The sequence below is a fragment of the Excalfactoria chinensis genome, chromosome 5, assembly GCF_039878825.1.
Source record: "Excalfactoria chinensis isolate bCotChi1 chromosome 5, bCotChi1.hap2, whole genome shotgun sequence".
NCBI classification, from domain to species: domain Eukaryota; kingdom Metazoa; phylum Chordata; class Aves; order Galliformes; family Phasianidae; genus Excalfactoria; species Excalfactoria chinensis.
In genome coordinates this window covers 10,944,269-10,966,548 of record NC_092829.1, presented here as the reverse complement: position 1 = coordinate 10,966,548, position 22,280 = coordinate 10,944,269, and the positions used below count along the sequence as shown (strand labels likewise).

Sequence of the window (22,280 nt, the reverse complement as noted above, 5' to 3'; positions counted from 1 at the left end):
CGGAACTGGCAAATGGTGAGTAACTTTTGGAGCCAAATATCCGTTTGATGACTGTTAAAGTTATTTGCATTATCCATTATGTATATTCTACACAATGTAACCACTGTTATGTATAATCTTCAGCTCTTCCCTGTTTTTCTACCCTTGTTCTTCAGTTCTTTGCATTTATTTTTCTCAGGAACATCCTTTCCTCCACCCTAAAATTAGAAGGGGAAAGAAAGGGTTTTTCTCTCAACTTATTTCAGTCTTTCAGCAGCACTCTTATGTCTATGTTCCTTCATCTGATGCTGTTTCTGCAGCTGTTGTCTTTTTTCTTCTGCCTTTCCATATAGAATAGCTCTCAAGCTTGGAGGGATAGCTGGGCTTCACACCCTCCTATGCCTCTGAACTTGGCTGGAGCAGGTTTAGCTTGCTTAAAAAGGAGATCTCATTGTCATTGCTGTCATCTATGAAGCATTCAGCTTGTCCCTTTCAGCTTTCTTAGGTTTCAGTTCCTGTTTTCTGCTTCTCTTCCCCTCATATCAAACATTGCTCTTCAGCACCCAGAACACAACCACCTTAACCACACCTTGCCTGCACATCTTGCTCTCCTTAACTGCTTACAAAAACCAGCAGCTTCTCTGGTCATTTGGGGGCTGAACTCCTGTTTTCCTATTGCATCCTCATTTGTGCTGCTGCTTTGACTCCAGACCATCAATATCTGTGACTTTGCTTCTACTTTCAGCTCTTTCCTCCCCACCCTCCTTCCATGTTTCTATTGGTGTAAATCTGCCACATTTGCCCAAAATGAGGATCTTATATATTCTCAAGTGTGAGGATTTTTGAGTGATCACCTACTGGAGCTGAAGGTAGCTGTTAACTCAGTCTGAAAGCATTCAGAAAGCAATACATATGCTTTCAGGAGATGTTTCAGAAGCTTTTCGTGGCTTTGTTTATCTCCTATGACTGTTTTCAGATATGTATTTTATTCCTGAAGGGCAAACATTATAGCAAAACTACAGCCTTGTTCTCCTTAATTATATGTTTTACTTGTATTGTTAAGTGGATATTAATTATATATTGATGGTAATGTATTGATGGTAATATATTGATGGTAGTGCTGAGGTTTGACAAGTTGTTTAAAATCTGCCAGGTGTTGTTTTCCTGCAGAAGAGCTCCATAAAATCAGGTGCTGTATTAAACAAACCTACCAAAAAGCTACAGCACATAGAAGAGATAAGTGTAAGAAGAAATGAATACCTTTTCAATGCTAGTGAATTAGGGAAAAAAAGTGTATTTCAAATGCTAAAATACCACGAAGAAAACATTTGGTGGTGGTGTAATTTTTTTTAAACTACTTTAATTGGTACAAGGTCGTGTTTCCTATATAAGAAGCTTGTTAAATCCGTTCTTCAAAAGAATTAAATTTAGAATATGCTCTTTCCCTTCAAAGTGATTCAGGTGACAAGAGTTCATAAGGGAGACTGGAGACCCTTTCCTGCAAAGGCTGCCACTTTTCGTTTCCTCAAGCTCAGCTCAGAGAAGCAGAAGCTGTTGGTTTTTTTTCTCCTGCATCCCTGGAACCAGCGCTGTTGACAGATCCACTCGGCTGCACCCTCAAAATTCCTACAGATGGCATGGAAAATGTCACTTTAATTACTAGTGATAAGAACAGACTTGTGAGAAGCCTAAATAGCAGTCTTTTCCTTCCATTACTGGCCTGGATTCCTCTCTGTGCTGTAGCAGCCTCATTATTTCCGTGCTGCTCACCTTGCAGAGGGCCGCCCCACAGAAGAGATGCTCCAGGTCCCTGCATAGCCCCAACCGTGGGAGGTGAGGAACCAGATCCTGAGAGTGAGTACAACTGAAACAGGGTCTGTCTGCTTCTGGATGAGTGTAGTTGACTGCCAGATGAATAAGAACATCAGCGGTTTGTGTTCCTGTTGAGAGGGATTTATGTTTCTCCGCAGTCATGCAGTTTTGCTGTAATTTCATTTTTCCTAATGGAACAACTTTCTTTAAATAAAATATAGATTGTGATAGTTTACATTGAGGGCAGCTTGGAGAAAACTCCCATCTAGCACTATATTTTGTAGACCCGTTCTCATTTGTGCCAGTGCCGGCTCATTTCTAAATGTCACCTGGGGACCTTCATCAGCCACGATGTTCATGGCACTGTGGGTTCTCCTTGGTCTCTAGACAGATGTGGAAGCATAAGCAGGTGTCTCCTTTTGGCAGAGCATTGTGACGCTATCAATGGCGTCATAGGAGTTTCCTTTGGACCTCGTGTTTTGTCTATGAAAGTTCCATGTCATATGTACTACGTAAAGATTGGTTCTTCCCACCAGCTCCACTGTCCTACATTAGCAGCAGATTTGTTTATACAACATTTTGGCTCTTTGCAAGTTAACGTAAACGCTTCCATTCATTCACTGTGGACATATCTGCACCCCAAGGTGTTGAGCTTACAGTCATGGGAATGGTTCCCTACATGTAAATGGGTTTTTGGCAGTAGCCCCTAGGAGAAGAATATTTGTGAAACCTGACCTGTGGAATTACCTGGAGTAAACATTTTAGCCAGAGGGAAGGAAGTTCAGCTGTTGTGTGGAGTCCAGTTTTCAGCACTGCATGTGCTAAGTTTGCTCTAGATTCAAGACTGCAGACTAGAGAAATCTCCCTCAGGCTGTGCTGTCATCGGGGATAGGAACAAAAATTAAAAGGCTGGATCAGTTTTGCAGCCATGTTGGATGCTTTTGTCATCGCCCTTGTGCTTCTGAGACATGTTAAAGAGGGAAGCGCCTGCTGGAGGCAGCCTGAAGAGAACACTTTTTCCCTGCAAAATCAATTGCCTCGGCTGTTCGTTCTGGATTCAGTTTCTCAAAAAGATAAATGTCAACGTTGTGGGGCTCCTTTCTTCCTGCCCAGCTTCTCCTTTTCAGCAACTTCCATTGTCATCATAATTCTGAATCTATGACATCAGTGTGTAACCACAGGGGAGGTGGTTATGCCAGAGGTTCAAAGCTCTTTGGCTGCGTGACAGCACCTGAAGAGAACAGAAGCCAACAGCAGGTTGCTGTAAGTAAGAAGCCCTCCAGCATTTCCCGTGCACACAGCAGCTCCCATCCAGCAGTGGTGTGGCCACACACAGGCTGCGGCCCATAGCCCTGATCATTACTGACCTGGTGAGTGTAGCTAAGATCCTGCTTCGGGGTGAGGGCACCGCTGCCTCTACCTTAAAAGTTGAGGCCCAAACTATTTTGACCTTCCAAGAGTGGAGCCAACAGGGTTTTAATGACGATAAAACAAACAAAATGATAACCACTGCTTGCTAGGTTCAGCAAGGGTTCAGACTGTGCAGAACTGCGTTGTCCCCTAATGCAGAAGAAGCCTTATCAAAACCCAGGCCTTGGAAATGCTCCAGTGGGGTTAAACCGTGAGCTGAGCTCATATTTTTTCACGGTAGCTGAAGTAATTTGTTAAGAGGAAAGCTGGAGGTGTCAGGGTTGTTTATATGTTCTGTTCCTGCCCTTCTGCCCTCGCTGGTATGAAAGCACATCTCTGGAAATGCTGCTGGGGTGGCTGGATGCTGTTTTCTCAGAGCACCGCATGTAATGTTTGGTCTTTAAGAATGTTCTTAATGGTTTGGCTTTTGCACTCTGGCTGCCTGCTTGCAGGTGGGTCATTGGTGCCTTTGCTTTAAGCTCTGTGGAAAAGCTCGGAAGGAAGATGAGGGCTGGCCTTGAGAAGATAGATAACACCAGAGCTGAGCCCCGGGGATCGTGCACAGCTGAGCTCCTGCCAGCTTCCTGGAAGGCAGCAGCTATAGCTCTCTTCTCATTTCCTTTTAGTGATTGTAAACCATGCCCTCCTGAGGTTCACCTGGAAAAATGGAAGGGCTGATGGGCTCTCTCCTTTTCACAGAGAAGTGTGGGCTATGGGACTCACCAGAGCCCTGAGAGTGCAATGGCCCCATCCTTTCCTTACCTCCCACCTTCACTCAAAGAAGCATAACTAAAGCATAAAATGGAAGCATACCATCCATGCATTTATTCTTGCCTGCTGTGCCTTTTCTTATACTATTCCCCTCTTCATTCTTCCATTGTTTTTCCTTTTTCATCTTGTTTTCTTTTTTTCTCCTTTTTTTTCCCTCAAAAAATCCTCAACTTTTGTATGCTCTCATTTTTCTTTCGGGTCCTGTTCCCTTTGGTTCCTGCTAGGCTCTTCTGCCATCTCGTCTCACTGTTCCAGTCTTTCTGCATCCTTTGTTCAAACTAAAAGAAGGGAGATTTAGACTGGATGTAAGATGTTTCATTTTACGATGAGGGTAGAGAAGCACCGGCACAAGTTGCTTATAGAGGTGATGGAGACAGCCAAGGTCAGGCCAGACAGAGCTCTGAGCACCTGATGGAGCTGTGGGTGTCCCTGTTCACTGCAGAGAGTTGGACTGGATGGCCTTTAAAGGTCCCTTCCAATTCTAATGATTCTGTGATTTGATGTGGAGGAGAATTTGACAATTAGACCTTCTGTCCCAGCCAGGCCGCCCAACTGAATGTTGTCACAATGCAAAGGGTCGAGTTGCCATCTAGATAACAAGTTTTCAGAAATAAATGCATATGGGTGTCTGTAGCCATTGTTTATCTCCCTAGTACTGCTACAGGTTTTCATCTGGCCTGATGAATTCCTCTGTATTGCACAAGGATAAATCCTCCTTGCTTGGGAAAGTCCTTCCAAAAGAGCACGTTAAAGAAAAAAGCTGATTTGGAAACTTGTTTTCTCTGAAAAGAGCCTTGGTATTTTTGTGCAGAAGCCTGTAGGAAAGCCTGAGGCTTTGGAGAGAAACCTCTGAACTTGATAAACTCAGTGGGAGAAAAGTCACCGGAAGGCTCTGGCTGCAGGAGAGCAGCTCCACGGCCTTGAGCTGCTGCTAGACAGAGATGTGCTGAGGATTGTGCTCCGGGCAGTGCAGCTCTTAGGGAGAGTCTCCTCCTCCCCAGGTGATGAAGGCTGACACACAGCAGGCCCTGGTCTGCTGGGGTCAGATCCATTGGGGCAGTGCCAGGAGCTGGCAGGTCCTGGGGGATCAGAGAGTTCTTTGTGGCCCTGAAGGAGAATCTGCAATCAGAGGGAGCAGGAATGAGGTCACCAGGAGGCTGATAGGCTCTGATGGTCCTAGGTGTCACCCCAGGGCAGAGAAGGGTGAATCAAGGCTCCAGGCTGAGGTGATGTGCGTTCACATAGAAAGGAACAGGCTGAAATCTCTTTGAAGACTTAAGTTTGTAATGGCAACACAGCATAAGGTCTTTCCCAGCAGAACATGGTTAAATCATTTCCTCAGACAACAGAGAGAACCAGCAGGCAGGACAACCACCAGCTCAGGAATGCTGGTGGCAAAGCCTTGTGGGTTCTGGTACTGCATAGGTTCTTAACACTGCTCTTCTGTTTCTTTGCCATTAGTAGATATTAAGATTGGCGTGTGTAACAGTATGTAACATCTCTTCTGCTTTTCTCTTGTTTCCTAATAGGAGAATAAATAAAATGGCTGATACAAAGGCTCAGCAGCCCCAAATACTCTGCATTCCTGCAGCAGTTCTCACACTGTGCCTTGGGCAATTCAGGCTCCCACCCCTTTGCAAGAGCAGATCTTGCACAAGTTCACAGAGGTGCACCCACACACGGCGCCTCCTGGCAGGAGGGCTGGGCATGGCAGTGCTGGCCATGTGCTGTATGGCTGTTACAAACCTGCCTCAAGGAAATCACAGCGGGGGCGTTGGGGGAAAAGCCACAGTAGATGATGGATGTGCCCACATACGAATTCACTCTTCAATCATGATGGAAATTCTAGCACAACTACTGAGAAACTTTCTGCTCTCATGAGCATCCTCCTTGCCTTCTGCTGCCCTCCATATGTCACATGAGCTGGTCAGTGACCACACTCCCGAGGATTAGGCAGAAGACAGTAATAAGAAAATGGGTTTTATTTTTGCTCACTAGTTTTGCGTAAGATTCCAACCTTTGGCAACCCCATCACAAATCACGCGGGCAGGTTTCTACAAGCCAACGTCACTCAGTGCAAATTGCAAGTCAGATCCGTGGTCTGACACACTTCTTAAGTTTTGCAAGCCAAGTGCATTGTGCATTTGGAAATGTAGGGTAATTGCATGTAAGAAATGGCTGTTCGCCTTGGTTTCGAACAAATGAGGCTCGTTAGGAATAGGGGGAGCTCTGCTTTTGGGAGAGCCCACGAGCTCACGCCAATTGCTGGGTGACTTGGGAAGAGGTGCACAGGTGCAGTGTGGGAAGGGGGGCACAAGCTGAGCTCTGTGCTAATCAGGCACAGAAGGTGGTTCCTCCCCAGCCATGCAATAACTCTGTCCCTAATTAGCTTTTGAACATCTTAATGGCCATTGGAAATAGCAGTTATTAGATATGCATTAGCTACCAAGGAACGAGCAAGCCCACAAATAAAAGGCACAGGCATTATTAGTACTGTGGTTTCTGCTGCTGTCATCTGTTGTTGTTATTGCTGTAGTGTATTTTCATTTGGTCCTGCAGCTGCAGCTGCAGCCGGGCTTGACAAGCCAGTGATCAAATAGGTTCCCAGGGCATCAGATCTATGGGCTTGATTTTTGCAGTACTTATTCTAGTGGCATAAGCTGCTGTCACAATAAAAATAAACGCTGTACGGGCCTGAATATATAGAAACCTTCTATTTTCACAGAAACAAAAATGCCAAGTATTTGTATTAAGAATTAGCCCATCACATTGCTCCCCCTGCTTTGATCCCCAGCCCTGTGCAGACTGCTTCAGTTCCTGACACTAAAAGAGGGGACACTGAGGTTAGATGTCAGGAAGAAATTCTTTGCTCAGAGGGCGGTGAGGCCCTGGCACTGCTACCCAGTGAGCTGTGGGTGCCCCATCCCTGGAGATGCCCAAGGCCGGGCTGGATGGGGCCCTGGGCAGCCTGAGCTGGTGAGGGGCAGCCAGCCCACAGCAGGGGGTTGGAGCTCAGTGGTCTCTAAAGTCTCTTCTAACCTCAGCTAGTCTCTGATTCTATGATCTTTGATACCCACCTGGAGCCTCAGTGCTTGCCGTGGGATTATCTGTGATCACACGGCTGTTGGATTTGTTATATGTCCAAAAGGGGTGACACTTGAATTGGGAGTTGGACTCAGTGATCCTTGTGGGTTCCTTCCAACTTGGGATATTCTGTGATTCCGTGGGAGAGAAGTGTGGGAGACGCCGAGACACCAGCAGCAAATTACCTTTGGAAGAGCCTCTGCTCTCTCAAGAAGTAACAGTGAAGTTACAGGGACCTATGTATGAAAAACATGAGAAACAGCTGCAGTATTTGGTGCCCCGTTGGGTCAGGTCCTTGTGGAAACGGGGGTGATGGGTTGACAGTTAGACGAGATGGTCTTACAGGTCCCTTCCAACCTTAATGATTCCACGCTTCTATGAAAGCCAGAGGGTACTGCTTCCACCATCGTCTTTTTCTAGTGGATGATGTATGGAAAAGGGGCAAAGAGAGGCGCTGAAGGTCGGGGGAGCTCCCTGCTGTGGACCTGCGGGAACGCCGCTTCCACAAGCTGCAGCGGTGCTGGCAGGAGGAGCGGAGTGCGTGGGAAGGAGGGTGCGGGACAGAGGCGGCTGGCAGCGAGCAGGGAGGGCGTGGGGAGCAAGCGGGCAGGGTGTGGGCTCCGCCGGCACCGCTTCCTGCGGCACTAACCGGGAATAGGATTTCTGCCGTTCCTCCCACCCGCACAAATACCGCTCTGTAAGGGCGGCTCTCGGGTCGTCCGCTGCAGCCGGCTCCGGTCCGGGCGCTCCCATCTCTCGGCACCCGCCGGCGGAGGCTGCGCGGGGCGGGGCGGCACCGCCGCGCGTGGGAGCGGGGCGGGAGGCGGCGGCGGCGGCGGCTTTGTCCTGCCCACACGCGCTCACTCACACGCAGCGCAGCCGGGCGGGAGCCGGCAACATGGCCGGGCCGGCGGAGGGGCTGCCCGCAGCCGCGCTGCCCGGGTAGCGCCGCGGGGCCCGGCGCTGCGAGTGGGGCGGCGCCCGGAGGAGTCCCCGCTCCACGCCGCCCCCGGACGCCGGCAGCCGCCGCCGGGAAGATGAGGTGAGCGCGGCGGGGATGCGCCGTGGGGACGGGGGGTCGAGGCGGAGGGGCGGCGCAGCGGCGTGGCGCTTCCCGGTCCTTCGCCGCGTGGGCAGCGCGAGCGGACGGCGGCGATTTTGGCACGTTTGTCCGCCGTCGCCTCGATCCGTCGGACGGATTCGCTCGGCGGGTACAAAGGCTGAGAGCGCGGAGCCGGGGATCTCCGCTTAGCGCCGTATCCCGGGGCACGGCCTCTGGCACGGCGCCCTCGGGGCCAGCAGAGCGCCGACTGCTCCGGCGTAGGTCAGTTGCGAGCCGCGATTCCCCTTTCCCAGGTCAGTTTGTTCATTGTGTCCCTGAAAAGCGGCAATCCACCGGTTTCCTCCAGCCGGAGAAGCGCCTGTGCAAGGAAGAGCCGTTTGTTTTGCTCCCCGCTCTCCCCAGCCCGTCTCTGCTCTGGGTAATTCCGGAGTTGGCTGCGCTTCTCGCAGAGACCCAGCCCCGATCCCGCTCCTAATCCCTGTGATTCTTTCCACTTATTATCTTTGCAAAGGTAATTCCGCTTTGGGTAACCTTAGAAATGGCCGTAACAGCTGCTCTGCTGCGGTGCACGATCCCTGAGTGGCAAGGTTTGCTTTGCTCCTGGAGGTGTGATGTGATCCTACAGCCCGCTGATCCCCGTGCAAAGGTGTTCCTTCACCTGGGCTGCCCTGCCGCCTCCCTCTCTCTTGGCATGGCTGCTCCCTGTGAAGAGTACCGGCCCTGGAGGTGTTCATGTCAAGGGCAGATGTGGCACTGAGGGCTGTGGTTTAGCAGGCGTGGTGGGGATGGGACGGTTGTTGGACTTGGTGATCTTAGTGATGAATTCTGACCTTAATGATTCTATGATCTTATGAATACAGGCTGTGTGTGGGAGGTGTGAGCCGTGGGACATACTGTGGAGAGGAAAAGAGGCCTGACTCCACTGCAGCTGGGATGGTTGTGGTGCTCCTTGAGCTGGACCAGGCTCTGTTAATCTAAAAGCCCCTGTCAGGCTGCACAGCCATTTAAAGCCTTCTTAAAACATTTGCCTCGCTGTGTGTGCTTTATTTGTATTGCATTTTGTGGTGAATAGATGTCCTCTGCTGTCCCTTACACAGCTGCACTTATGGGATGCTTGCTGTTTTTAAGTATAGATTTCCATTTCTATTTTGATCATTTCTTTTGGCCATCATTTCAGAGATATAGATATATACAAAGGGGATGCGCCACCAGGTAATAGATATTCTATCTCAGAAGTGGTTTAGGGCCTCCTGGGTGGAAAATGCTCAAGTGCAGAGATGTTCCTACTTCACAGTGTATGAAAATCCTGTTGTAGTACAGTAAATGTTGCATAAATAACTGATAGTCATTTATTCTTACACGCCACAGCGTTAGTCCATGTTTGAGATGTCCCTAAAGTGCAACTGTAGATGACAAATCCTGTCTCTCTTTGCTGTGATGAGGGTGAGTGTTGGTTGGCTGTATGTGCTACGGTCCCACATTCGTGGCATAAACTTGTTTGATTAACAGGAACCATATACGCATCGTTCTTCTTAAACCTCTTGTTTTGGATGCAAACAGGCGGAGTTTTTGGTGTGACAAGCACGAAGCAGAGGAGTGTTTTGCTTTCCTCCACATTTCCTGTTTATTAAGGAATTGGTAACTCCAGAGTTTGGCTGGAGCTTTTTATCTGCTCGGGGGCTAACTGGGGCTGTATGTAGGCAGCCTTATTTTCTGTCTTTTCCTTTTTATACTGTTTCCTTCTGTTTTCCTCTGTAACAAATCAGAGAGGATGTGTTGTTTCTGTTTATAATGTCACCAGAATTGAGGTTACTGACCTCGCTGGCCCAGCGAGCTGTCCCTGTAGGCAACTTGTAGCGTCCCCTGAGGTGGGTAATAAACTCAAGCGGTTCATAAAGTGTCCTTTAACCCCGACACTTGTTAATTGATTTCTGAGCTGGAGCAGTTTGTAACTCAGCTAATTTTTATTTCCTTTTGTCCGGCTCAGGGGCTGTAAAAACAACCTGGTGGTTTTCTGACTCCTGCCCTTTGTGTGGCTCTGTGTTGTCACACGGTGCCTTACAGGAGCTTGGTGGCCCTCTGAGCCACATCCATGGTGTGCAGCTCTACCACAATCACTGCATGGGAAAACTCCCGGCCTCGCTGTCATCATGTCAGTGAAATCCCAAGCATGGACACCGTGCTCCCAGATCTTTGGGGAGTGGTTGGCTGTGGGGTGGGGGGCAAGTCCATTCATTCCATCTTCATTCCCTGTTTTCTGAAGTCTTTCGTCTTCATGTAACGGCAAAGGCTGAATGTGGTTCTCCAAGCAAGGCTGTGTGTGTCTGCTTGGCATAAGGCTGGGGCTTTATGCACTCTTTCACTTCTTTTCTGGCTCGCTCAGGCTCTGTTAAGTGGCAGACACCCTAACGCAGAGCAGCTCTGTTAGAAGCATGTTGTGATTAAAGGTGTCTGCGTGTTCCTTATTATCCCTTTGTACTTCGCTAGCTGCTTGCGTTTGACAGTATGGTACTGCTTGCTTTGTATTTCCCTTTTTGTTTTTGAGGGATCCACAAAATCTTTCAACAAATAACAAACGAAATCATTCTAACCTTGCAGGTCAGCAGTTTTGTGATTTCTTTCCTTTTTTTTCGCCTTGCTATCTATCACAGTTTCTCTCAATTCTGGGCACTGTGTGAGATGAGTAATATCGGATCTCTTTAGCAAAGATAAAACTGCTGCCAAAGTGAAATGAATCCTGACTAATGTTCAGTCCTAATAATTACAGAACTAAAATAAAGGAAATTAAATGAGCTATGGATTTTCTGTAGCTGTTCAGTGTAGGTGTGTTTCTTTGCTGAAACCTCATCTGAATCTCAGGGTTATCTCATCTGCTTTTTATTTATACTTGGGGGGGAAAAAAGAAATCTAAGGTCATGCTCTGGTGTTGTCCTTCATTGGGGGGGACAGGCAGCGCACACTGCTGTTGTTCCTACAGGAAGGTGCAGAGTTTTGGGATGTGTGCTTTGTTCTCTTTGTGGTCGTTTCAGAACACTTGGGATCCATCACTTGGGATCCATCGTCTTTTCCCACTTGCCCTTTTCCTCGGTCCTGTTTCTCAGCAGCACCAGGAGAGATAGCCGTGCCCCTGCTCCTCTATCCCATCCTTCTCCCTTAGGCAGGTTTCATTTGCAGCCACCTCCCCAAGAGTTCCATCTCATCTGCTTCATGTTCTAATGCGTGGTAATGAGGGGAAGTGACTGAGAGACACACGGGTGGCTCGGCAGCGAGGGGTCCCCAGGGAAGCACAGCAGCTCATGGCTCTGCATGGGCTGACCCACCTTGCTCCTGGCACCCCGCTGGTGTGCTGTCTGGTGCCTGGGAGATGTTTCCAGCTGTAGGAAGTGACATAACCTGGTGGTTCATCCTGCACACCAAAGGAACTGGCAGTTTTCCCGGTGACAGCTCTGTGCCCATGGATGTGCTTGCACATCTCCCAGCGGTGCTCAGAGAGTGGCTCAGGCTGGGCTGTGACCATGTGAAATTGAAAACAGACCACATTTCCCTCCCCCTCCCTTCATTTCTGAAATATTTACCAGCGTAGAACTTTTCTTCCCATGAGACTTTGTGTTTTTGCATTGCAGCAAACACGAAGAATGGCAGTGACAGTCCTTCCAAGAGGATTCATGACTTCAGAGACATAAAAGCTTCAAGAATGTCTGTTACTGTTATTTGTTTTAATCACAGAAAACAGACTGGGAAAGTCCTAAAGTCCTTAACAAAAACTGGAGACTAGAAACCTCCTTCTCATTTCTGACTGACGATGGTGCCATTCTGCAGCATCACATTTGGAGCACAGATCTCATGAGTAGCTGAGGGAGGGAGCTGAGATTGTTCAGCCTGGAGGATGGTCAGTAGAGATTCTCTTCAAATGCTGTAATGAGGCTGTAACGACTTGGGGGCTGGCCTCTGCTCCCAGGTGACAGTGATAGGGTGAGAGATAATAGCTTTAAATTGCACCAGATGAGGTTCAGGTTGGATATTAGGGAATATTTCTTCTCAAAAATAGTGGTAGTGAGCACAGGCTGCCCAAGGAGGTGGTTGAGTCACCATCCCTGAAGGTATTCAAGAGGAGGGTAGATGTGGTACTTCGGGCCATGGTTTAGTGGGCAGTATTAGTGGTAAGTGGATGGTTGGACTAGATGATCTCAAAAGTCTTCTCTGTCTTTAATGATTCTATGATGACAGTGGATAAAGCATTACATTTCACAGCTTCGAGGCCTGATGTTTGCTTCAAGTTCCACTTTGGCTTATGGTTTTGGTTGCTTTTTGTTCGTTTTGTATGTGTGTGTGTGTGTGTGTGTGCTCTGATTTCTCTCAATCCCAGCTGTGCTAAGTTGGCCATTTGGGGTTCAGTAGAGTGAACCTGACCAGGAAGTCCTTGCATACAGAGACAGAAGGTAGCTCACATCTTCCATACATGCAGAGTGTATATAGGATGGGAAGCCAAGGTGCCACCAGAAGTTCTTGTTGGCTTTCACTAAGGTGATAGCCTTGCTGTTTCACAAATCCTTCTACCCAGGCTCCTTAGTGCTTGCATTACAAACCCTATAGCCAGCTGGCAACAGGAAGGAACATTTCTGATGACCAACCACGCTTCCAGTTCAGACTAAATATTCTTTACGTGAGTTCTGGGTGAGGAGCTCCAAGATATGGTTTAGTGGTTTGCTGTAGCTACGGTAATGGGAGAAAGGTTAGACTAGATGATCTTGTAGGTCCCTTCCAACCTTGTGAGTCTATGATTTGTGGTGGAGGGTTTTATTCCTCAGTTACCCATGCTGATGGCTGGGAAGACACCTTGTAGGTGAGCAATTCATTTCTCAGGCAGTAGGTGTCATTCCTGCAACTTGAGATCTCAGTGTTGTTCTCTTTCTTTGGCTCCAAGAGGTGCTGAGAAGGATAGACATGTCTTGCTGTGATTTACTTCAAAAAGCTGTGTAGTGCAGCTTAGCTTAGTGCTGTGCTGTGATTGCAGGATGCTGTAGGATGCCGTGGGTGCTGCAGCAGGAAGATGTGGAAGTTTGGGCCTGGCCATGCAGGTGATTTGGGCCAGGTCTGGGGCTTGGCTGTGGTGAGCCCTTGGTGCAGATGCACCATGCTTTCCTGATTAACTCTGCGGCTGCTGTATCTCTTAACCTTTGGGCTTCCTTTCTTTTAATCTGCTGCAGGATGACAGTGCTTACTTGAGGGGGAGTTATAAAGGTTAACTAGCGAGGTCTTCTTTTAGGACAGGATTTAATGATATGCCTAAACTTGGTCCTGTTGAAGTTCTTGGTTTGCTGGAATGGAGACTTCTGTTCAGAAAGCGTTTCTGAGGACAGAGTGTGCTTATGCTAATCAGTAAGCATTACAGCAAGCTTCCTTGTGTTCTTCATATTGCTGTCTGTTCCTTTCTCCTTTTTATTTCTTTTTCCCTTTATTTGCTGCTGCTGCTTAGTCAGTGAGCGCTGCTTCCTCCCAGTGCCTCCATGCTTTATCCCTCCTTACTAAGCCACTCCCTCAGTAATGAGGGGATCTAGAAAATACACTGGAATGGTATTAGCTGGGAGTAGGCCCGTGGTCTCTGTAATCTGTTTAATTGCATGCTTTATCCTTTTTTTCCTTAGCCATGAACAGGCCAGAATATCAGCTGCAGGGATGATGCATGTGTATAATGTTTGCATGCACTCCCCCATGTGCAGCAGCGACTGCTGGGGCTGTTGAAAGCTCATGACAAAAGGTTAGCTTAAATAAGTAAATACAAGGGAAGGAAGCTGTAGCTGGAATTAAATCTGCTGCATGTCTGCTGGATGAGCAGGAGGATGACTTCAGCACTGAGCAAACCAGCGTTACTCAACTTGCGGTTTGTGGGCCAAAGGACATCAAAGGAGCTCAAAAAATTCCTTCAAAAGTCTTTAAAATTGGAAACAAGGAAGTTAAAATCAAACACACGTGTACACATTCTCACACGGCTTCTACATACGTATCTCAGCCCATTAGCTCTTTACTGTTGTCGTTACCAGTTAACATGTTTTTAATGGTAAAACCATTATTTTACTGAACTGCTCAGTTTTGTTTGTCGCTCTTGTTCCCACCTGCCGAACAGTTCTGGGATCTGAGATAATCTGTGGGTTCCTTTTTGAGAAGGATTTGTGATTTAAAATGAGAGAAATACTGGGCTGGCGTCTTTTGACATAATGAGGTAACTCGAATATTCAGACTTTATCATGACTTAGTGTTGAGTGCTGCAATACATTTGCATGCTAATCTTTCCATTAAATAACTAAATACACTGTCTAGGTAAATCTTAGTCAGTTTTAGATCCCACAGCTGTTACATTACGGAGTAAGGGTTTTGAGTCATCCCAGTAAAGCAGCCTTGCTGTTCTCAGGCAATTAATTAATTTGACCAATTAGGTTAATGAAAGAGAGAGAGCATAGGCTTGCATATTTATTTTAACTGTACACCTAATAAAATGCCTTTTCACTCTCCCTGCTGGTTGGTTGGCTTGCTCGGCATTGAGGACTATTTGTGAATTAATGGAACACAGAGCTACATCCTTCACTTTGGCTCCAGCACGCCCTATGTTTTCCATTAGAGGAGTTCATGGCAGTGCTGCTTTGTCAGCTGCTACTGATGGGATCCATGACTTGTGGCACAGTCTTGTGCTGGGGTGGAAGCTCTCTACAAAGAGTGACTATGGAGAAAGAATAGGATCTTGAGTACCTCCCCACCTCCTACACCGCAGCTGCTGTTGCAGCGTGACTACTACTTGGGAAAGGGCTTGCATGCATTCTTGACCTTATTACTGGCAGCAGCATCCTTGATGTCTGTGAACCTAATGACCACAGTGGTAAGACCACTGACCGTAATAAATTTAAGTATGTGTGCAATATTGACAGAGCTGGTGCCTAATGGAGCAGTGAAGGCTGGTTGCTTCAGCTGAGGGCAGAGCTCAGAGGGAGAAAATCTTTAGCTGTAGGAAGTGCAGAGCTACCTGATTCCTGCCTGGTGTAAGTCCTTGTGAGAACTGGGGCTGGTGGAACATTGCGGTGAGGCTGCTCCTTCCCATTTGGGAGTTCAAGTGGATAAATGGAGGTGAGAACTGAATGAAAAGATGGGCAGAACTGCTTCAGTGGGGCAGCCTGCATTTAGGGTTACTGAGAGTTCTCTGTGCATGTAGCAAGGGGTCCTTGTGTTGGTCCCAGGGAGCACTCCTTGCTTTGTGGTCTGCAGGATGTTGCCCAAGGGCTTGGTGTCCCTTCTGTCCTGAGTTGCTAAGCAAAAATAGTGCCAGAACTGCGTGACTGCAGCCCTCTGCAATCTCAAAAACCCTGAGCCAGCACACTATTTTAAAATTTCATGGCATTCAATATGAGAGTGTTGCAGAAATAGCAAAGAGAAGATGGAGCCAGGCAGAACACTGGGGAGGATGGAAACAAGTATAAAAGAGCAATGAATGCTCACAAGGGCATGTCTCAGGCCTGCTGGGAGGTGTGCAGGTGAACGCCATTCCCGCATCATGCATTCAGCTGTCACCACTGTCCTGGTCTTCCATCTGAATGCAACAGGATTATAATCTAATATCAGTTTCTATCTCCGATTTCCCCAACACACATGACAATATGATAGTCCCGGCCTGCAGCTCAGCTTCACAGATGGTACCTGCATCGCAGAAAATATTAGACGACTCGTGCCCTAGATATGACAGAGTGTATTTGTGTACACAGCTGTGTATGTAGGAAAATCACTTTCATGGTAAAAAATAGTAGAGTCACATAACAGGAACATGAAGTTTGGTAGGAGAATCAAGGGTGTCCTTGTAAGTGCTGGAACAAGATAATCAGAATAAGACCTTACAGCTGTGTATAGATATGATAAGTGGCTTCAAGATATCTGCCTGAAGAAGTTGCCTTTTATCATTACTCTGGTATTTTATTGAAAACAACTGTGGTGACTGCTACGTCTAAAGTGGGAAACACTCCAAATGTTTTAGTGACCCGCTGTTCAAAAAACAAACACGCCAAATGTCACTGCTTCCTTGAGGATTGCCACGGGTTTCTTCAGGTCATGTATTGCTTGTGGCCCATTAACAGCTGTTCAGCTGTTGCAAATGGTGGAAGATTCAGAGGTGAGGACTTGCAGCCTCTGGCTTATTGCAGCCCCTGGACTCCAGGTGAATGTTAGGAAAGATGGAAAGACAGGAAAGCCATTGTGGAGAGTGAGCAAGCATAACCTCAAGTTTATTTTACCTCTTTACTGGGGACCAAATTCACTGACAGCTACAAACTGTTGATTCTGTGGGATGTTTCCCAGCATCTCTGCTACTCTCTGTTGTCTCTTCCTATTCCAAAGCTGTTTGCAGGGAAGACATGAAGGAAAACTAGTCTAAATCACCTAAAATGGGAGTGTAGAGTAAATTAGGTAAACTAAATTACAGCATTGTATACATTCTCAGATTCAATGTTCAAGTGACCTTAATTTGATTAAGCTTAATTCACATCAAAGTAAATTATACTAAGTATGAAATAGGGTTGATTTAATTAATAATGAGTGCGTCTGCGGAGATCTAATGTAGTTTGATTCATTCGGGAATGTTAATTCAGATTAGCGTTCTAGAGTTTTCTCTTGTAAATACATCCTCCAGGACAGCTTACTAGTTATGGCTGAGCAGGTGTGATGGTGGGTCAGATGCCGTTGGCTCTAGAAGGACTTTCCCATTGCTCTCCTTGTTTGTGACTTCACCATCATTCGGTTGCAGGATTTCTTGTTAAACTCTTAATCCAGCCAGAGAAAATCCAACAGTATTCTGTTGGATGAGTCAGTTTTATGACCTGTTACATTGCTGCACGGTGCTCTGCAGAATAAAGGCAGGCTGTGAATGTGTGATTAGAGTGAAGAGGACTGGAGCTCATTTGTCTGCTGCCTCACATCAGTCCTTTCTGCACGAGTCTTCCCGCTTTGGGTGGAATTCCTATGCCGGAATTTCACTGCCTGTTATGTTGTATTGCACATGGACTAGAAGTCACATATCTTATGACTTAAAATTGGATACAAGTAAGTTTGATTTACTCATCATTTAGGTGCCACTGTCAGGTGTTACTTGGCTCTGACCTGAACCTTTTGCTTTTTTCAATCCTTTGTGCCTACGTGGTGCCGTGGTATGAACTTTCTGAATAGCAATCACCTAAACAGTTTGTACTTTCAATATACAAAAACTCTACTCACCCACTTGCTTCATGCTTTTTTCCCCCCTTTTCTGTCTATATGACTTAAAGTTCTGTGATTATATTATTTGCCATATGATTGTTATGCTATGATTACAAAGATAGGATGACTAAAATGGCCAAGATCAGCAAGTTTTTGTGTAGGGTGTTGTGTGGGAACTGTTGAATCATGGCCTGAGATGCTGATTGATCACCTGGGGAAAAAACCCAGCTCAGTGTGTGAGCACAGGTGAATGCAGTTCACCTGTGTGACCAGAAGGGGTGGAGCCTGGCTGCACCTCTCTTAGACCTCATTTAAGGGCTGACTGTCACTATAGAAGGGTCTTTGGTGGAGATTCCTCCCTTGCAGAGTCTTTCTTGCGAGCCTACAGCTTCAGAGATGGGTGAGCACCTTTACTTGTCTTTACTTGGTTCCTTTACTGTTACACTCCTGTATCGCCCTTCCTCTGTGTTAATCTGTCTGATCGTAACAGGTATTTTTAAGGACTTATTTTTTGGAGTTTGTGGCCCCACCCCAAAAACTTCTGATTTCAGCTGCTGCGCTGCAAGTATAAACAAAGTAGCAGAACTGAAGCACCAGGTTTTATTTTCCTAAAGTGAAACTGTTGTGTTGGCTTCAGGAAAAAAATGGTTTTAAAATATTGTGTAGGTATAGCAAAGTCGATCTTATTTCATTGCTTATTTATTGTTTTATTTTCCTCTGAAGGTGAGAAAAGCAGTTCTTGAAAAATAGGGATGATATTTTGAACATGAACCCTACCTGTAGTGCAAAAGTTTCTGGAATATGGAACTATGGACTACTGTGCTTGAAAAGTCCTTTGGTGTCCGTCCCCACTATATTGGGGAGTGTTGGCTGTCCATGTCAGCATCTTCACGCCTACCTGTTTGAGCTTGCAAAGGGGATGACTCCAATCTAGGGGGCTGTAGAAAGATGCTGTTTATCTCTGGAAGCTTCCTGTGATTATTTGGCTCATTCTCTCTGCAAACCAGGCTTTGCAACCACTGAGGTATGCCCATCTCATCCTGTTTTAATATCAGCACATCCAGACACATAAACAATGTGCTTCTTCATGAGACGATGAAAATCAATGAGGCTTTGAAAAGACACGCTCTATAAAGTCACGGCCTTATTTGGGAAGTTGCAAGAAGCTCGGCTGTCACAAGAGAATATTTTGGCTCCGTGACAGTTTCCTTTATACAGTTTTCCAGCGAGGAATCTCCTGTGTTTGTACAATGATAACTTGCAAGTGTTGCGTGCCTTTTTTTCTTCCCTGGGAGTACTTTCAGGAGAAGAACCCAGTGTGTTGGTCAAGAGAGAACATATACCCCTTTGGACCCCTCTCTGGTCCAAAGTGTATTGAGAAAGAAGGTTTTCAAAGGTAAATTGAAAAACTGGAAGTATTTTGGAATTCCTTAGTGGATTCACATGTGTTTTTGTTACAGTTACAACCGAATACCCATTTGTTCCATTACTTATTTGTTGAGAACCAGCATTAGTTTATGTAAGCGTGGGGTTGTTTAGAAATGACTTGATCTGCCATTGCCTCACTACCCTTAAGTAGCTAAAAGATAAAGAGGGGTGAGAGAAAAAAACTGTGTTCACAAGCTAAAAATCAGACTGGCTGTTACTGAATCCTTGTCTATATGAAAGGCCACGGGTCTGGCATTGCTTGTGCGTCCCGCAGTATGACCTGATAATACTGATGTCACTTCAAGTAATGCTTGCCTAGAGCACCCTATGGTAGCAGAGAGAAGAGTGGTGGAGTCTGTGGACAAGAAAGCAGGATTCTTGCAACTCGAGAGCTATTTGCAGCGTATATGAAGATTGTGACTTGGAATGTGAGGCTGAAGAGAGCAAGCATTAGGGTAGGCTGATCTGCAGATATCAGCCTGAGATATCAGGCTGATATACTGAGATGAGGATGAGATACAAATGTAAGTTGAAAATGTGGAATGACAACGAACGATGCATGACAATAGCTGGAAGTTAAGAAGGAATTAAGGGGAGTAAGTTTTGGATGACGTTTTGAGTTTTGTGATGGTCTGTCTGTGTGTGAGGCTCAGGAATCCACCTGCAGAGACTTGCCACTTGTCTCCATTTCTAATTCCCACTTTCAAGGACACACTGACTGCTCTGTGGTTTCATTCATTTGTAATTAGCTAAGCCAGGAGTTGATTTGGATTTTTATCTTTGATGGCCATTTTCTTCAGGACGTCATTTGTACTTGGAAAGACCAGCGTCTGTCATGTTAGAGGACAGTTCACCTCACTTTACCTCCGAAGATGAAGCAAGTAGGATTTGTCTCATGAATGAGAAATTAATTCTGCAAGATATGTGTCAGTAGTCAAAACTGGTTGGAGAGAACTGAAGTGAGGTAGGAGCAGCAGATGGCCAAAGCTCATGGGAGCCCAGAGCCCAAGGGGATATTTGGTTTTAGGCAACATTTTTGAACCCCAAGCAACGCCAGCAGGATAGCAGTGAAGCAGCACAGCATTTTGTCAGTGAAAATCATGGGGAGAAAAAAGCTTTCACTTGCTGCAGCTCACTGTGGGGTTTGGTGAACAGCCCAGTAGGCATGGGTAAGGGTGGCAGTGGGTGTAATGCTAACCTTGATTCATGTTGCTGTAGAGCAAGTTGTATTAGGTGCTCCTTCCTTGGCAGTAAAAAGGCTACCAGCAGTACTACAGGTAGTTAATCACAGCTGTGCTGTCTAAGCAGGTGTTTTTTGTTGTTTTTTTTTTGAGCCAGAGTGAGCAAGTGGGGTCATTAAGTTGAGAAATGGCAGACCATACAGTTCCAGCCAGCTGTGATATCTTCTGGCTGCAAAATGTGTTGCTGCGTCTTGGTTGTGCTGGAAAGTGGCCAGGGTTTGGACACCAGAATTGGTTTGGTTTGTCAAAGGCCTACAGCACGTGCCTAGGAGCTAGCAGAGGTCTTGAAGCAAGATCTCCAGATCTTATTACATAGCTCACAGGAGAATTAGGAGAGAGATGGCAAATTCTGGGTGTGGAAGACAAAGGAAGGTGCCCCAAAGCATGAGGGCTGTGTTATGGTTCTGCTTCTTTATGGGTGTTAGTGCTTGTCCTTCTGTTAGGAAACTGAGTCTCATTCCCACTAGCACTGAAAACTGGAGAATGGATGATGTTCAGATGATGTCCTAAAAGCTGCCCTGTTGATGGGTTGTGTGAAGGCTTTGGCTGCTATGCTGATTTTGTAATTTACATGCACTTATCTCTGAAGTGTAACATGCTGCTTATGTAAAAAAGATACTTGTGTGTTAATTTTGACACCTCCTTTAATTAAAGTGTCAAACCTAATAATGTTTCACTGGAGTGTACCCCTCTCTCTTCAAGATATTCTGCAGGAGCAGCCAAGATCAGGAGCTCTGATATTTCTCAGGTCCTTAAACAGATAAGTCATTCCTTCAGTATTCGCTTTCTTTGTGTGAAGAACAAAAAAGGGCATTCTTGATCCGTCTCCTGTGTTTTAGAGTATAAGCTCATTTCTAAGAGTGAAGCACTAGGACTTTATTGTTATGGAAAATGAAACAACACCAACCTTAATGTGATAGCAATACAGCTAAATCGTGGTAAATTCCTTACCTCGTGATGTTCTGGGTCATGATCAGATCTGAGCACTGATGTGCCTGTGAAATCCTCATGAGCCAGTAGCTCCTAAAACCTTGGTGCTATGATCTGGTAGCAGAGAGAGCTCGCTCAACAGATTCATTGTGCCAGTGGAGTTTTCTTAACAGCAGTGTGGTCGCTGTTACACTTCTGCTTCTATTCCCCAAATGTTAGCCTAGATTTTTCTGCTACTGCTTCCTACTGTTTTACTAGAGACTGCAGAGGAATAAGAAGGCTCAGTTGTTAACAGCTGCACTCTTTGAATGTTTATTAGAGATGTCAAGTAAGTGCTGGTATTTTCCGTTCAAGTACAACTTCTGGCCTGCCAGTGAACTTAATGACGAGTCTGAAAGTCAGTAGATGTTAATATCCTCAACTGTGGGTAGGAAGCTGCCTAGTTCATGGTAGATACCTTTGGTTGCAAACATGCAAATATACGATTAAAGAGATTTTATTATCTGAGACATTTTCTTCCTTGAAAATAGCAAGGAGTCAGTGTGGGTTTGGTGATACGTGAATAGTTTTATTTGTATCTGAAGTGCACACTTCCACATTTCTATATAAACTAATCTGGAAGTGTATATAAACACTGTATACCCTACACATAAGTATCAAATGGTTTATTGTCAGTGTGTGCTTTCAGGAGCCCAGTAGCTTATTCAGAGACCATTTTCCGTATCCACTGATATTTGATAGTGGTGATGATGCATGTCTAGTCTCATTCTCCTGCTCCTCTCCTTTCCTGCTTAATCCCTCAAAACTTGGAAAAAGTCAACTAATTACAACTAGCTTGAAGGAAGATTCCAAATGGAAGTCCGTGGCTGCAATTAATTTTCTCAGAGAGCCCTTTATATCTTCTGCTCGGTGTCTAAAAAGATGAAGATGCTAATCAGCAAACGTGTATCAGGAGTAAAATGCTACGGCTGTCAGGTGAATACGGAGGGAGCATAACTTGTAATTGCTAAGGCAACTTTTGTGTGCAGCAAGATTCAAATTAATCTCTGCTGTATTGAAAAAGCTGTGGTTGATAGTCGCTTATCTAGGGATAAATAATATATTATTTCCTTTCACTTCTAATTCATGCAGCCTCATACCTTTTCTTGGAAGAGATTTTGCATGATTTTAAATCATTTTTCATAAGCAGGCAGAAATTCTGGTGCGAATACCCAAGTCTTAGTCATATCAACTAAGATTTGCAGACTGCATAGGCTGAATCTTAGTTTCTTTGGATGCTTGGTGGTATGACCGTATTTCTTTTACTAATTTGACATTTATCTCAAATATGCTTA

At 45.9% G+C, this 22,280-nt stretch overlaps 1 protein-coding gene across 2 annotated transcripts in view; it reads left to right on the top strand.

The window, feature by feature from the left end:
- Nucleotides 1–7,867: 7,867 nt before the first annotated feature.
- The window catches only part of EVL (Enah/Vasp-like), a 126,312-nt gene continuing 111,899 nt past the window's right edge, over nt 7,868–22,280 (top strand). Inside the window, exon 1 of one of the 2 annotated variants that reach the window (XM_072337694.1) lies at nt 7,868–8,098. In XM_072337694.1, the coding sequence (XP_072193795.1) occupies nt 8,094–8,098 (5 nt within the window). In that variant the 5' untranslated portion in view covers nt 7,868–8,093. The remainder of the gene's footprint in view (nt 8,099–22,280) is intronic. The other variant, XM_072337698.1, reaches the window with a different exon arrangement.